At 41.3% G+C, this 14,052-nt stretch overlaps 1 protein-coding gene across 1 annotated transcript; it reads right to left on the reverse strand.

Moving 5' to 3' along the window:
- LOC128425499 (TLC domain-containing protein 4-B) lies at positions 1-14,052 on the reverse strand. The gene is made up of 7 exons (XM_053412111.1): positions 13,771-14,052; positions 11,510-11,679; positions 9,660-9,749; positions 9,181-9,239; positions 8,554-8,648; positions 3,961-4,034; positions 1-3,689 (listed from the first exon to the last, which is right to left on the reverse strand). The coding sequence occupies exons 2-7, from the start codon at positions 11,668-11,670 to the stop codon at positions 3,371-3,373; spliced, it is 798 nt and encodes a 265-aa protein (XP_053268086.1). The 5' UTR covers positions 11,671-11,679; positions 13,771-14,052; the 3' UTR covers positions 1-3,370.

Below are 14,052 nucleotides of genomic sequence, written 5' to 3' on the forward strand. Positions count from 1 at the left end.
CAAAGTTCACTATGTTTTTATTGGCAGTTTCTGTATATTGCTTTTCCTGAAAGCAAATGTCACATGAGCAAAACAAAGGACATAATAACTCATATATGCTCAGTTGTATCCAGTAATAATGACTTTCATGTTCTTGGCAGTAGATTGAAATTCACACATTCGTGGTTTATTGATTCAGTACAAAAAAAACATTATTTTCTTGGCCGAGGGTTAATTTGGTATTTATTGTGATGGACAACTGAAAAAACTGCAAGTGACAAATATTTTCTCATCTCCAAACACATTCATGGATCGTCACCAAACCTTCCCCCTACATCCCTCCTGTACATTCAGAGCAGACGACAGCGCCACGCTCCGGTACCGTAATGTCTGCCTTGTTTTATTCTCTTGGATTAATAAATTAAAGACAATGGTACGCCTATGTTGCAAGGTGATCCTAGTATTCATGTGTACTTGCACTGCCCAGGGTTCTTATAAACCGTGCTGACTAGTATTTCAAGTTTTCCCTTTACCGATTTACTTCTGTGCTGGATATTGGACTAAAGTTTTTAAATGTTCTCCCCCACACCATCCTCTTCGTCAGTTGTGGATTTACATTGGGTGACAGAGTACAAGAATAAAGCTTAAGTAAACATTATGTACATGTACTAAGAAAAAAAGAACAAAATTACTCTTGCACATGTATATGCTTGTTGTACAATGCATACCCATGCGATACCACATGCAGTAGTAGAGAATGTTGACCATGCATGACCCTGCTCAGTGACGCCCACTTGTGGCCGTCTGCTGCCGTCCTGAAACGCCTTCCAATATTTTCTATTGAATCCCACTGACATATTAAAACGCCACATCCTGGCTGCTCTTCAACAAGTGAGATAAGCAATATTCTCTTGTGATGTGGAGGACATATGCCTAACATACAAACATACATAAATCCGTCCTGATCCAAACACACTGGTTTAATGGCGCCAACTGAAAAGTTTTACCATGGCAAACAGAACAGAACTACAGTTGAACAGAACTAATCGGAACCTATGAACCCATGGTTGCGAGTTGGCACTGCTGCATGGGTAAAGAGAATCAGCATCTTCCTACAACGGCAGCAAAAGATTGTTTTAACCATTGAATTGTAATGAATCAAGCACTGGCACATAAACATATGTTTTCAATTTTAAAATCCTTAACCAAAGCAAAAACAACCAGCCTCTTGGCTCTTGTACATTTGAAACTGCTCCGTTGCAAAAGGCTCAACAATCACATTGTACTTGGGGGGGAGGGGGGGACGGGACGGGGGAAACACACACACACACACACACACACACACACACACACACACACACACACACACACACACACACACACACACACACACACACACACACACACACACACACACACACACACACACACACACGTAAATCACAGTGTCGTGAGGAGTCGAGTAACAAAATATTCACCGTGCAACAATAATTTTGCAACAAAAAAGGCAACAAAACAGAAAATTCGGAACATAAAGCAAGGCATACTAGCAATCCCTGTTTCGCTTTCACATATGCCAGCTTTTGATGTACAGCTGATAAAAAGATACATTTACAATTCAATATTCAAGTAGGTATCGCGGATCACCGATGAATTGCAACTTAAAATTTTTAAACAGATGATACACATGCCCTAAATACCTTTGAGTTGTTCCATGTGTTCAGTGTTGTACGGGGGTCAGTAGAATGCTGCTAAACAAAACAAGTAGAGCTTAGACCCACTGACAAACTTAAAACACTTGTGTCCAGCTTGTAAATCATATACAACACGAGGCAGAGGCTGGTTTAATTACAATGCTCTTTCTGACTATAAAATATTAACTTCTAAACCGTATGAAACATAGATTTTTTTGTCTGGGAAACAAACTAGTCCTCATTTGTAAAACACGTAGCAGCATGCAGCTTGTTGGCAATTGGTGCCCAGGGATCAAATTAACAGTTTGCGCCTGTAAAGAAACAATTAACAGGAAGTGTGAATATTATATAAACCTCCAAACGAGGCTGCGTCCCAATTCACGGGTCGACGCAGTCTACTGGTAACTGGACGCAATGAATTCTGGGATAGATCCATACATTGAGGCCTTCATTTCCTGGGGATGAAAAGACTAATTTCTCCGTGTTTGAAGGAGTCTTCGAAAGGAAACAGTCTGATCGTGCCGCCTTGACGCAATCGCTCTTCCAATGCAGCCTCTGAACAGTCCAGCCCCTGAATTGAGACACAGCTCGTAACTCTTCAAGGAACATTAGGTTTGTCTATGACACAGATTCCACATCAGTTTCACGCCTTCACATACATCACAACGTGAAATAAATTAAAACGCAGCGTGAACGTTGAGTGAATGTTGTGTGAACGTGACATGTCACTTCGTAAACACATTGAATCAGGTGTATTTACAAATCGGATGTTAACTATGACCTCTATTTTATTACGGTTACGGTCCTTGCATTGCAAAATGAAGAGTAAAAAAAAACCACAGTATTGACATTCAGTTTCCCTTTTAGCACTTCTGCACTGATGTACCCTGAACACATCATTGTCCTGTTCCACTTCTGCTCCTGCAAGACTAAAGACACGGACTACATACATGGCACTGACGCCCTTCAACCCCTGTATAATATAAATTAACCATTCAATTGCCACCGAGACACTCACAATGACGCCATACATTTCTTAAAGGCGGATTTTTAAAATGAAACCCTTAAGTGAATGAAAACGAATGGGTGACCAGGTGATGTATTCACACGTATTCTTCTCAGTTATTACCCTTTGTGCAGCTCAACCAAGTACCTGCATCTAAAAGAAGGAGGGAAATAAAAGTGATAATAGACTCTTCTCCCCCAGGAGGCATCTCCCAATGATTTCATGGCACCAATACGTTTATTACACGGTTCCCTCATGTGTTGGCTTCTGTGTCGACACAAACTCAAAGTTTGACTTCATTCGTTGACTAACAAATATGCAAAGAACAGTAAACTTTTTGACAATTTCTGGTTCGGGCTAAGAGTCCACTGTCCTCGCACAACTCCTTTTGTGTAGTCGTAAAATTGTTCAAGAGAAAAATAAGTGGCCATGCCGGAGAGTATTGCTAAGACGTCATTTCATGGCTTACGGACGGCCAGTTAATTGGTCCATCGGTACGTCTCAGTGACTGTAGCCACTTTCCAAAAGGAATCTCAGTTTCCCTCATTACATTCAGCATTTAAATGTCACAGATCCCAGGTGTGCTCCTGCTGAAGCAGCTCGTCATGTGAGGGTCCCACCTGCTGCTAACCAGTGCAATGAGAGTGACGTCACTTTTGTCCATATTGTGGCCACGGACTTCCTGGTTCCCTTAATCTGTCTTCCCGTTCTCCTGAGGCAAGCTGGCTTTGCTCCGGTGGGCCGAGCGCAACACCTTGTAGCAGCCTCGGGCGATCTTATGCATCCACATAATGTTCATGACATCCAGGCAGATGCTGGAGCAGATCCACGCCACGCGGCCCCCCCACGGCACAAGGTAGAAGGCCTCCGTGCCATAGACTGCATACATGCGACTGTAGTAGACGGGCATGACGGCGATGCGTACCACGAAAAACACCACTGCCATGGCAACGCCATTTGCCATGTTGGGCCGCGAGGACTTGGGGTAACCTAGTACCTCGAAGAACCAGCTGAAACACAAGACAAATTAAAAAATACAGTATCTAGCAGAAATTAAAATGTCAATATCTAAAAGTTTCATTCATGAGTAACTTGAACCTTTACAGTGCATGAGAGTTTAAGTTTGTCAGGTATGACCTCAGCTTAATTAAGATGAATGGTTTGAAAACTGCATGCGCATATAATTACAATTCCTTACAATCAAAACTTCTGACACACCTCAAGAAATGTTATAAAATTGAGCTTGAATTCTGAATTACATAACACAAAGGAGATACATACCGCTGGTTCACACATGGTGTAGAAAACTCAGCGAGCAGACGGAAGTTAGCAAAATAAGGCAACATTCCAACGCCCTGGAAGAACAAGGCAAGAACAGGAAAAACCACAAAATATGAAATGACCAGCAGGCATGAAGCTGCTGAGCGATCTGCTCCTCAGTGAACACCCACCATTGTCAGTATCTAGCAGATCCACAGCACTTACATAAATGACAGCAAAGATCTCGATCAACTATCAAAACGAAGGCATGTTTAAGATTCAAAGACTTTTTTGGACCTTTAATATTTAGTATTTTATTTTGGATTTAAGCAATAATTGTAAGGAAGGGGGAAACTCTAAAATTAGATGAAGTGCCCACCAAACTAAGACCTATTTGACACATCTAACAAAAGACCCTCCTCTGTCAGGGCACATTATTATTCCTTCAGAATTTGCAGGCCAAAATTAGACCGTCAGCTCCAATTTCACTTCCTGATTCATTCTCTCTATTTATTGAGAGAAGGAACGACCCTACAGGAGGGGCACAAAGATCTGGCCATGGACAAAGTCTTATTAATCTGGCCAGTAACTTTCATTGCCCCAGTCCAAAACTCTCATACAAAATTCGTAAGAAACTCGTCATCATAATCCTCCATCTTTCAAGAAACCGAGAGTACAAGGTTCAAATGCAGAAATGCTCACATAAAACTATACATTTGTCTGTACTGAGGTAAAAATCACTCACGTATCTTTGCTACTATTGCTAGCTTACTTTGATTATACATCCACATATCTATCTATATATCTTAATAGATATATAGATGGATAACTTTCGAGAGACATTTCATTCAAATATCTCAACAATAGAAAACGGTATTAAGCAAATATCAAAAGCACAGGTTTTGATAAACATACTGTACAATCACATATTCATTTATTCAGCCAGCCACTGTTTGGAGGAGAGATTAAAAGCCATGCAGAGAAAAAAAGTAAAATGTTTTCACTGTCACAGTTTAACAGTTGCCGGCCGGAATTCCAGTTTGTCTTGTATGTAATCTGAGCTCAAGGCTGAGGTATGACAGCTTGAGGCAATTCCTGATGAAACTAGTAATATCAACAGTCATAGGTGATTTACGAAATGCAACAGCTGTGTTTGCTAAGAGGCCCTATTATAAGAGAAGTGCTTTCTTTATTGAGACTTTTTCTCAGCACCCCCTACTCTGACTTACTTCCAGCATACCTGGATATGCTTGCATGAATTTATTTTACTTTAAATTGCAAAAATTTTCAACTGCTGCTCAATAGAAAAGAGGAAATGAAATATAATCATAAAACCAAGATGGATTCAGGAGACCTGAGTTTAAAAAACATTGACATGGCCACAATACTAAATCATCTGTTGTGTTCAAACTAGTGTGGCTTTATTTACAAGTTTGGATTGAAGCCTTGGCAAGAGCTCCTATTTGGTGTTATGTTTCATTCCAAACAATACAAAACAAAACAAGTCTAAATTTGGTTAAAAAAAAATATACAGTATTCAATTGGACAATATCCACAAAAATGGATTTAAGGTAACTTGTCTTGTGGCCTGATTTATAAAGCATGTAAAAAGAAGACTTACCGTCGGGGCTGAAATAAAATACTTACTACTACAAACAGGGTGCATCTGCATTTCAGTGTTTCTACCTTGTGATTTGAACTTTCCACCGAGCATGAGAATGCTAATACCTCTAGGAACTGGTAAATCCATACTGTGACTGGGCATCATATCTGCTCAGTGCAACACAACAGCAATAACAGCAGACAAGACAGGAATAAAGAAGTCCCCATCTAGATCCAGACCAAGCTCTGGGGTCTCTTAATGATACACAACCCTTTTTGGTAGTTTTTGCATGAACAGGGATGACACAACCCAAAGTGTTTGTTGGTAGTTTTTGCATGTGGGGTTTAAAGAGGGGCATTTTTTGTGTTAAAGTCAGCGGAAGACACAGAGACAGACAAGACTGTACAAACACATTAGAAAAAGATTACTGAAATGAAAAAAACGATGCCGCCACAATTGGAAGCGCCTCAGAAGCGAGACTAACAACACTGAGAAGAAAGCATGCATCTGATATTTAAACAGCATATGTATGTTCTGCTTTTTAGTTAAGCTTTAGTCAAGTCAGATTATGCTGCTATCAGATCATTCAAAGTCATTAGTCACTCTCACAACATTAGTGGCAGACTGATCAATAAGCAAAACATTCCACGATAAATATATTAATTTTAAATATAAGTTTCCCAAATCCAAGTAAATTTTATTTCCCCTAATTAAGCTGTACAACTCAGGGTTTAATGATTGTACAGAATAGGCTCGGGTTTTTGTGTATTTTTCATGTACACTTCCACATAAACAAACTCAACACAACAACTAATGAGACAACATGTAACATATTTGAATAAATAACTGACTCAAATAAAAAATTACATCAAAGGTTATGAAGATTTTGCTGCAAATGTAATAGCGCCAGAAGTAATTTGACTCGCAATGTGTTTTTCTTTTTTTAAATAACAGTCGTAAAATGCCGAGCATTCCTTCTGTTATCCCAAATGAGCATCAGATCTGGTCTAAGGAAACAGTCACGAGTGTCCAGTAACAGTATGGCCTACTTCATCTCATCGACCTAAGGTTTTCTAGATACAGGTGCTTGCTCTGTTTCTCCAACTGAAAGGCCGGATTTACAGTCAGTAGTCAATCAGAACTTTGTGATGACAATGTGACACTGTTTCCATTTAGATGTAGAAATGTGTAAAAGTAATAATGATGCGTGTCACATTTAAGAAGAACTCTGACTTGATTATTGTGTTGGATAAAAATGTAAATCTGTGTTTCTGCATTGACAGAAGTCGTCCTCAGTGCTGTGCTGAACTTAGCACTGGCAACATAGAGAACAGTATAGAACTAAGCAATGTAAAGCATGTAGTTCTTTATTTTTAGTCCAAGGACAGTTTAAGTAAGGGGACTCAGAGCAGAGCAACGCACGCTATAGGTCCTTTTGAGTTTTCCTATACAGAGCATTTCTTGTTGGGGAACTGATGGAATTCCCTGCAAGTTTTCTTCACTCTAAGTAAAATGGGTGTCAAGGAAAAGACTGACTTTTAAGAGCAACAACAACAGTAATTCCATTGGTTACCCCCGACAGAGTACTTCCAGCATAGTATTAGAAGAGGACTTGGCTACTTGGTGACGGCCTCAACCACCTGGGGTCATATGGATGCCATTCTCCGAGCCGTTTTGTCAGTATTCCCTCATTGCAGAGGGTCGAGAGTTGTGCGAAGCAAGAGAAAGAGGCGGCAGACTGAGGCTCTGGCACAAAAACAAGAAGGTACCGCAGATAGGCAGGTTTGTTATTGAGAGTGAAATACTGTTTGTTTGGCATGCACAGCAAAGAGAAAGGAACCCTGCCTGTGTAGGAAGCTGCCGGCATGCACACAGTGGTAACGGCTCTGGGGGGGTTCAGCTGCGCAGAGCTCAGCTTGAGTCATAATAACAACAGTGAAGGGGATCGGTTCAGAACAAACAGAGAGCACAGAAACTGGAAGAGCAAGGTGAAGGGGGGAGGGGGGGGGGGTCATCAGCCAGTATCATTATTGAGCATTCCATGCAAAAAATACCATAGTCATTCATTTCTATAGTATATTCTGCGACAGATCCTGGAGACCTAGAGGGTTTCGGGACTGAACCAAGAGTGAACAGCGCTGCCGAGTACGCTCGCCGAGATGGCAGCCAACTGAATACCAGCAGCACAGGAATTGTGATCACATTAATAACCATACCCACAATTGATGTCACCTATACAACGCAAACTGCTCAACCTCAATGAAATATGTCAAACTCAGGTTACATCCATACTACTACATATTCATTTGAGTGTTTTCAAACTAAAAGGATCTCTGTCCACACTAGCATTTTATCATTGTTATCCCATCCATACTAACATGCCTTAAAAACGCATATTACATGACCAGAATTGCTTGAATCATATCTTGTCTTCTACGCATGTAAGCAGTTGTATAATTTTCTTCCAGGAGGTGGTCATGTTATAGGAGCCTGGTGAAGTCTATGTTGTGATCGATTCTGAAATGGAGTGGTTTTAACATTTTCAAACAAATACGTACTAGTGTGGATGTAGCCTAACACGGCACCTGTGCATATCAATGTTATAACGACACACCTCATGACAATGTATAGACTGTGTTCAATAGTTTTGAGACAATCTTAAACAAAACACAACCACAGAAGTAGCAACAAACATAAAACCTTTTCTACAACGTCAGAACTGGAGCCACTGCTGAAAACAACTCACTGTGGACTTTATCCATCCATATCATTTCCTTCTCTGACCTATGGACAGTTTTGGGTGCATTCTTTCCACATATACCCACTATTCTTAACTTGTGCATATTGAACTGACCAACATGAGCTGAGTGGCTGCGCGGGGACAGCAATGGACACTGAACAGTCACTAAATTCGTTAAAAAACCCAACTCGGCAGGACACAGTTGTTCACCCTTGGTTGTCTCCTTCCCATCTTGCCTGCACGTTCTGCTATTGGACAATAGGGCACTCACCAGTACATAGTAGTAAGCATACAACGCTGCCAGATGGTGAACTACAAAAAACTTGTCCCCTATCGCCTTCCAATAGTAAAATATTAGCAGCAGATCTGCAAAACAAAAGTACAGAGGTGACATGTCATTGGTGCAATAAAAACATTTGGAGTGCATACAACTGATAATAAGCATGCTGTAAACTTGAAATTGTCTGTGGTAAAGCTGGGTGATAAAACAATATCGATAATTATCACGATATAACTTTTCTTCGATAGAGATTTTTAAGACATGCTGATATAATGTCGATAGAACTCATCCTGTCCATGTTCTGACAACAAGAACAGCCAATGAGAATGGGAATAGTGCCGCGCCAAACCAATCATGTGCCTGGAAAAGAGCTACGTTCATAGTTTCAGCAGGTTTCCACCGCTGAACAATTATAACACAACTGCTTCAGGACAGACATTTGACATAAAACACAAATGTTAAAAAAAGTTATAACCTGATTATTTAGATTATATCGCGAGGTATAACGATATCGACTGATATCGCCATAGTCTGTGGATAAAACTCAATGGTGTCATCAAAGGATCAAGTTTATCGTATCTTTTACAAGAAAATTATTAAACAGGATGTTTCTCTTACCAGATATGAGGTAGCCTGTTGTGATGGCAACATTTGTCTTCACCAGTGTAGGATCTCCCCTATTGAAAATACACATTTGGTTTGACCGGGTTTGTCTGATGAAAGTAACTTTGTTCTGGCAATGTAATTTCAAAGTTTTGCTATTCTAAACGGTTGTAAAAAAAAAGACCCTTTAAATAAAATAAATGGAAGAAAAAATTGCCAAATATCTGCTAATTTCACTCCAAGTCCCACCTCTCAGCCATGCCTGTCAAGATTTCTATTCTAGCGCACCACAGAATCAGACCCAACTGATGATGCTGGAAGATGTAACACTCAAAGGTATTTGTAATTTTAGAAACAATAGGGATTTAATTTCTCAATTTAAAAAAGTAGGTTTCTTAGGTTTTTTACCAGCCAAAATCATTACTGTGGCTGGTGGAGATGTTCTGATAAAAAATGATTCCCTTCCCGATACTAATTCAAAGCCAAAGTCTCACCAGACTGGGTCTTCATTGACGGCATCATCGAAGTACAAGATGGAGAGACAGAAGATTCCCACCAACAGTGCGTGGAATGTTGAAACTGTTCTAAAATGGACAAAAACAAACATACAGGTGTGATCAGAGACGTGTGAGATTTGATGTTTAAAAACGTTTTTGGAGATTTATCTTTATTCATCAGAAGTGCCTTGTTTTAAGGTTCAGCTCTGAGCTTTTAGCACAGTGAATGAACAGATTCCCGGTCAGGGCTGCAGACAGATTAGGACCAATTAGACTAATAGATAAAACACTGCTTCAGGGTTAGACAGAATGGCACATAGTCCCAGTCTAGCAGGGAGACAGTCCAACAGTTGCTTTTAATTCTAATCTGAAAGATGTCTCACTATGGGGACCAAGTCTCATCGTGACAATTACTCTCATTAAGCAAATCCTGATTAAATTTCAGATATTACAAATACAGCCTAACAAGCCATTTCTGTACGTATAGTATTACTGCCGACTTTCATTCAAGGCTGCTTTCCTTGCAAACCATGCTTGACATTACCGAAAGGGAGGAGGGATTTGTTTAAGCAAGTTGTTTTGGGTAAAAACAACAAAGAGTAGAAGCATCATCATCACTACCATTTGACATTAGATAACTTGCCAAAAAGAGGGATCTCCAGCAATTGCATTAGAGATTTAACCTTAAAAAAAACCTGATAGGAAAAAAAGTTTCCCCAGACCACCAATGTAAGATAAAACAAATTATGATTAAATGTTGATTAGACCAATTGCTGCATCAGCATGGGGAGAATGGGGGTTTGTTGCATCAAGTTTAAGTATTTTGCTTCATTAGGTTACATTTGAAAATGGTTTGATCTGCCAGTTTATCTCCTTCTTGTCTTGTTTGTTTGGTCAGTTTTTTGAGCCAATGTCTGTTTGGTTGACCTCTTGGGACCTGTTTTCTACATACTTTGCTTATTATTATTAAATAAATCCCATCTTTTAAAAAACTAATCCTCTGACCTTTTGTCATTTTATTGCTTGGTGCCTGGCTGTCTACTTACACAGACAAGAGTGTACATCAACTGAACAGATGCTGGAACACACTTGCAGCAGTGGTTAGGAGGCAAAGGAGGAGCCATACAACCAATAACAAAGGATCAAGTGGCCATCTTTGAAATGTATTTATGCTACCTTGCATTAATAAGTCTGACAGGTAAATGCTTGTCACGCGGGATATGAATTATTTGCGGAAATTCATGTTTCAGTGGATGATCAGACACTGTGAAGGGCATCACCTGAAGTCAGCCATAGCATCTAAGAAGAAAACAAAGGCATAAGATTGGACTTCTTGGCAGATCTGATGGGATTCAGGATGTTTGATGGAAACCCAGCTGGACAAGTTAAATTGTATAAAACCAATAGGATTTGTAATTACTAAACTTGTTGTGATACTGAGCAATGTATGTTATCTTCTATACTTTGTACTGGAATTTTTGCACAATCCGGACAAAATCTGTGAACAAGAGGTTGAGGATGGTAGGGGGTAAATCAGTTGCCCTACTGTAGGCAAATGTTAAAATAATGAGTTTGAGAAAAAAACAACAACATTGCATTGGGTTCCCACCACACTACCAGAACCTTGAAGCAGTGCCCTGTAGAGCAAGCATTGCAAAACACACAATGCATCCTACTGGTGAGTCAGATGTTTGTGTCACAGCAGCTGTGTAGGTTGACTGCCAGTGCTTATCTTTGGACCCTACTGAAACAAAACCCTTCTGGCCAACATCCGAGCTGAGCGCACGCTCCCTGCCTGCCTCACGTAGCATGTGTGTTTTACAACTCATAGGTTCATGTCAGGTCACCTTGAGTTCCATTCCACCTTCTGCTTGTCACTGAGGCCGGGGAAGCCAGGGCTGATTCGCGTGGACACCCAGGGGCTGACTTTGTGGAAGAGCCACTGGAAGGTGAAGAAACTGGTCACTGAGATGGTGAGGATAAGCTGGCTGAATGGGTCCATGGCCATCCAACCCCTCTGTGAGAGGAGGGACACAGAGAGGGTAAAAGGTTAGAGAGAAGACTTCAACCAAGACTTCAACTTTCACACAGATTAATCACAGCATTCACATTAATCAGTCAACATATTTGTCTCTCTATCATATTAACTGACTGTAAGGAAGACTTACCCTGGAACTGGGGGTGATAAAAGTAATGTTTTTTTAATGTGACATTACAGGACTCTATTCTCAAATAATCATTTCCAGTGTGACCACATCTCCCCAAATAACCTTTATATCATAAAAGTATTTAAAATGGATTGTAATCAAATTGTCATTAAATTATATTTAATGACATGTGATGCTGGATAGGACGGCAAACAGCCAGAAGCTAATATTTGAGGTACTTTGTCTTTTTCAGGGGGATTTATGTAGGACTGGTATTTCAGGTTTATTTTAAGGGTTCAACCCTGTGAGAGTGGAACATGGGTTCATGTTATAAACTGTCATCAGCACGCAATGTTTCAACAAAATCTATTTCACTCCTTCTCATACACATCTTACTACAAAATCTAGGCCTGGAATTATTGTGGTGTGCAGGAAAACCAGGCCCTATAGCTTAAAGCTATTGTTAAACCTAAAATCCATTCAACGTGTCTATATTGGGATCAAACACAAAGATCCAAAATTAGAAGCTCTTCACTCTAGCATGCAGGCAGTAAAATGTAAATGTATGTCAGTGACAGAGGTCCATGCTCTGCAGCCACTGTGAGTCCTGACCATCGAACTGTTTGGAGCGTGGTTCACTGAGCTATTTGCATATTGGCTCATTTTACTCTTAGCCCTTGGTAAGAGACCAAATCTGTTAACCTAAAAGACATATTTACAGTGGGTTTCCCAAGTTATAGAACTGAGTATCTTCCAAGTCAGGCACACAAAACACACACACACAAACACACACACACACACACCTCATTCCCTGGAGCTCGAGCCACTGTGAATTTCTACCGGCCTTTGTTCCTGTGTTATACCAAAGAAATGCTTGAGGGCCTAACTGAAATCGCTGTAACCAAGAAAAAGCCACCAGGGAACTGAGGCCATTCCCACATAGCCCTCTCCTTTTGCCTGCTCATAATGCATTAGTGGTCAGTATTTAATACACAGTTCCTGACTCAGAGAGATGCACATTTAGGTAATTCCTTGTTTACCCTTAACTTCACCTTTTTGAGCAAATCCAAACATCATTGAATATATTGTTGCATGTTTAAGCAGATTGCGAAAAACCAAAAATTCTTAACAAATTGTCAAATTTATTTTGGGTACTGTTGTTAACCGACTACAGTTCGATCCCGGTCTTCCCCTCTGCCCAGAGAGGGCCTGTATGGATGTGTGACTGAATGGTTGAATGGCAATTGAGTGGTCACTAAGGCTGTAAAGATACAGACCATTTTCTACTTGATTAAATATTAAAAACGAGAAGACGACTGACAGGGGAAGGGGCAAATCAGATTTCACGTGAGGCCTGTGCCCCCCCCCCTGGTAACGCCCCTGGAGGAATGATCTTACATACTGAACCTTTAAGGGGGGGGGGGGGGGGGGGGGGGGTTGGCCTCAGTGAAGGTTCGCACGATACTAAGGGTTATTCTAGTTTGTTATGATCACAGCCATTAGACTGGCCCGCTCGAAGGGGTGGTGTCTATTTCGACTGCACAGGAAAGACACAGGTTACTTCCTGGAAGGTTGTTTTCCTCTCCTCCATGTTCCTATGACGACTGCCACCGACTCTGAAATGCGCTTGCGTACAACGGGGTGGGCCGGGGAAACGAAAGCGTTTCGGTAGCGTCACGAAAACAAGACGCAGGTTAGAATCCCACTGACACCGAATAACACGTTGTCGTCAAAGGGTTTCAAGCCATGTAGCAAAGCGTGCGCACGTATATACACACACACACACACACACACACACACACACACACACACACACACACACACACACACACAAAGCCAATTCACGCAGCATTGCCTGGACAGCAGCTGGAAGAACCAAACACTGGCCTGGTGGTGTTTGTGTGGAGGAGCCCCCCCATCCACCCAAATGAGAACAGCGCAGGTGGTGGAATCGAACGTACCTTTTGACTTTCATCCAGATGATTAGCGCGTCACTCTCTGCGCTGTGCGGTTCCCAGGGTCACGAGCGGAACGGAGTCGTGTGTGCTGGGTAGAAGACGCCACATCCATGTCGAAAACACAGCCTGCCTTTCCTGTCCCGCACGCACGCACGCTAGCAAGTTGCGGGGTGTACGGTGGTCCTCCCGTCGCTGCTCCGTGCCCGTTCCGCGAGGCTCACCGAGAATCCCACAGTGTGACAACACGGAGCGCGCATGGTGGCTGCAGAGGCGACGATCGGGAAG

Source organism: Pleuronectes platessa, chromosome 20, assembly GCF_947347685.1.
Source record: "Pleuronectes platessa chromosome 20, fPlePla1.1, whole genome shotgun sequence".
NCBI classification, from domain to species: domain Eukaryota; kingdom Metazoa; phylum Chordata; class Actinopteri; order Pleuronectiformes; family Pleuronectidae; genus Pleuronectes; species Pleuronectes platessa.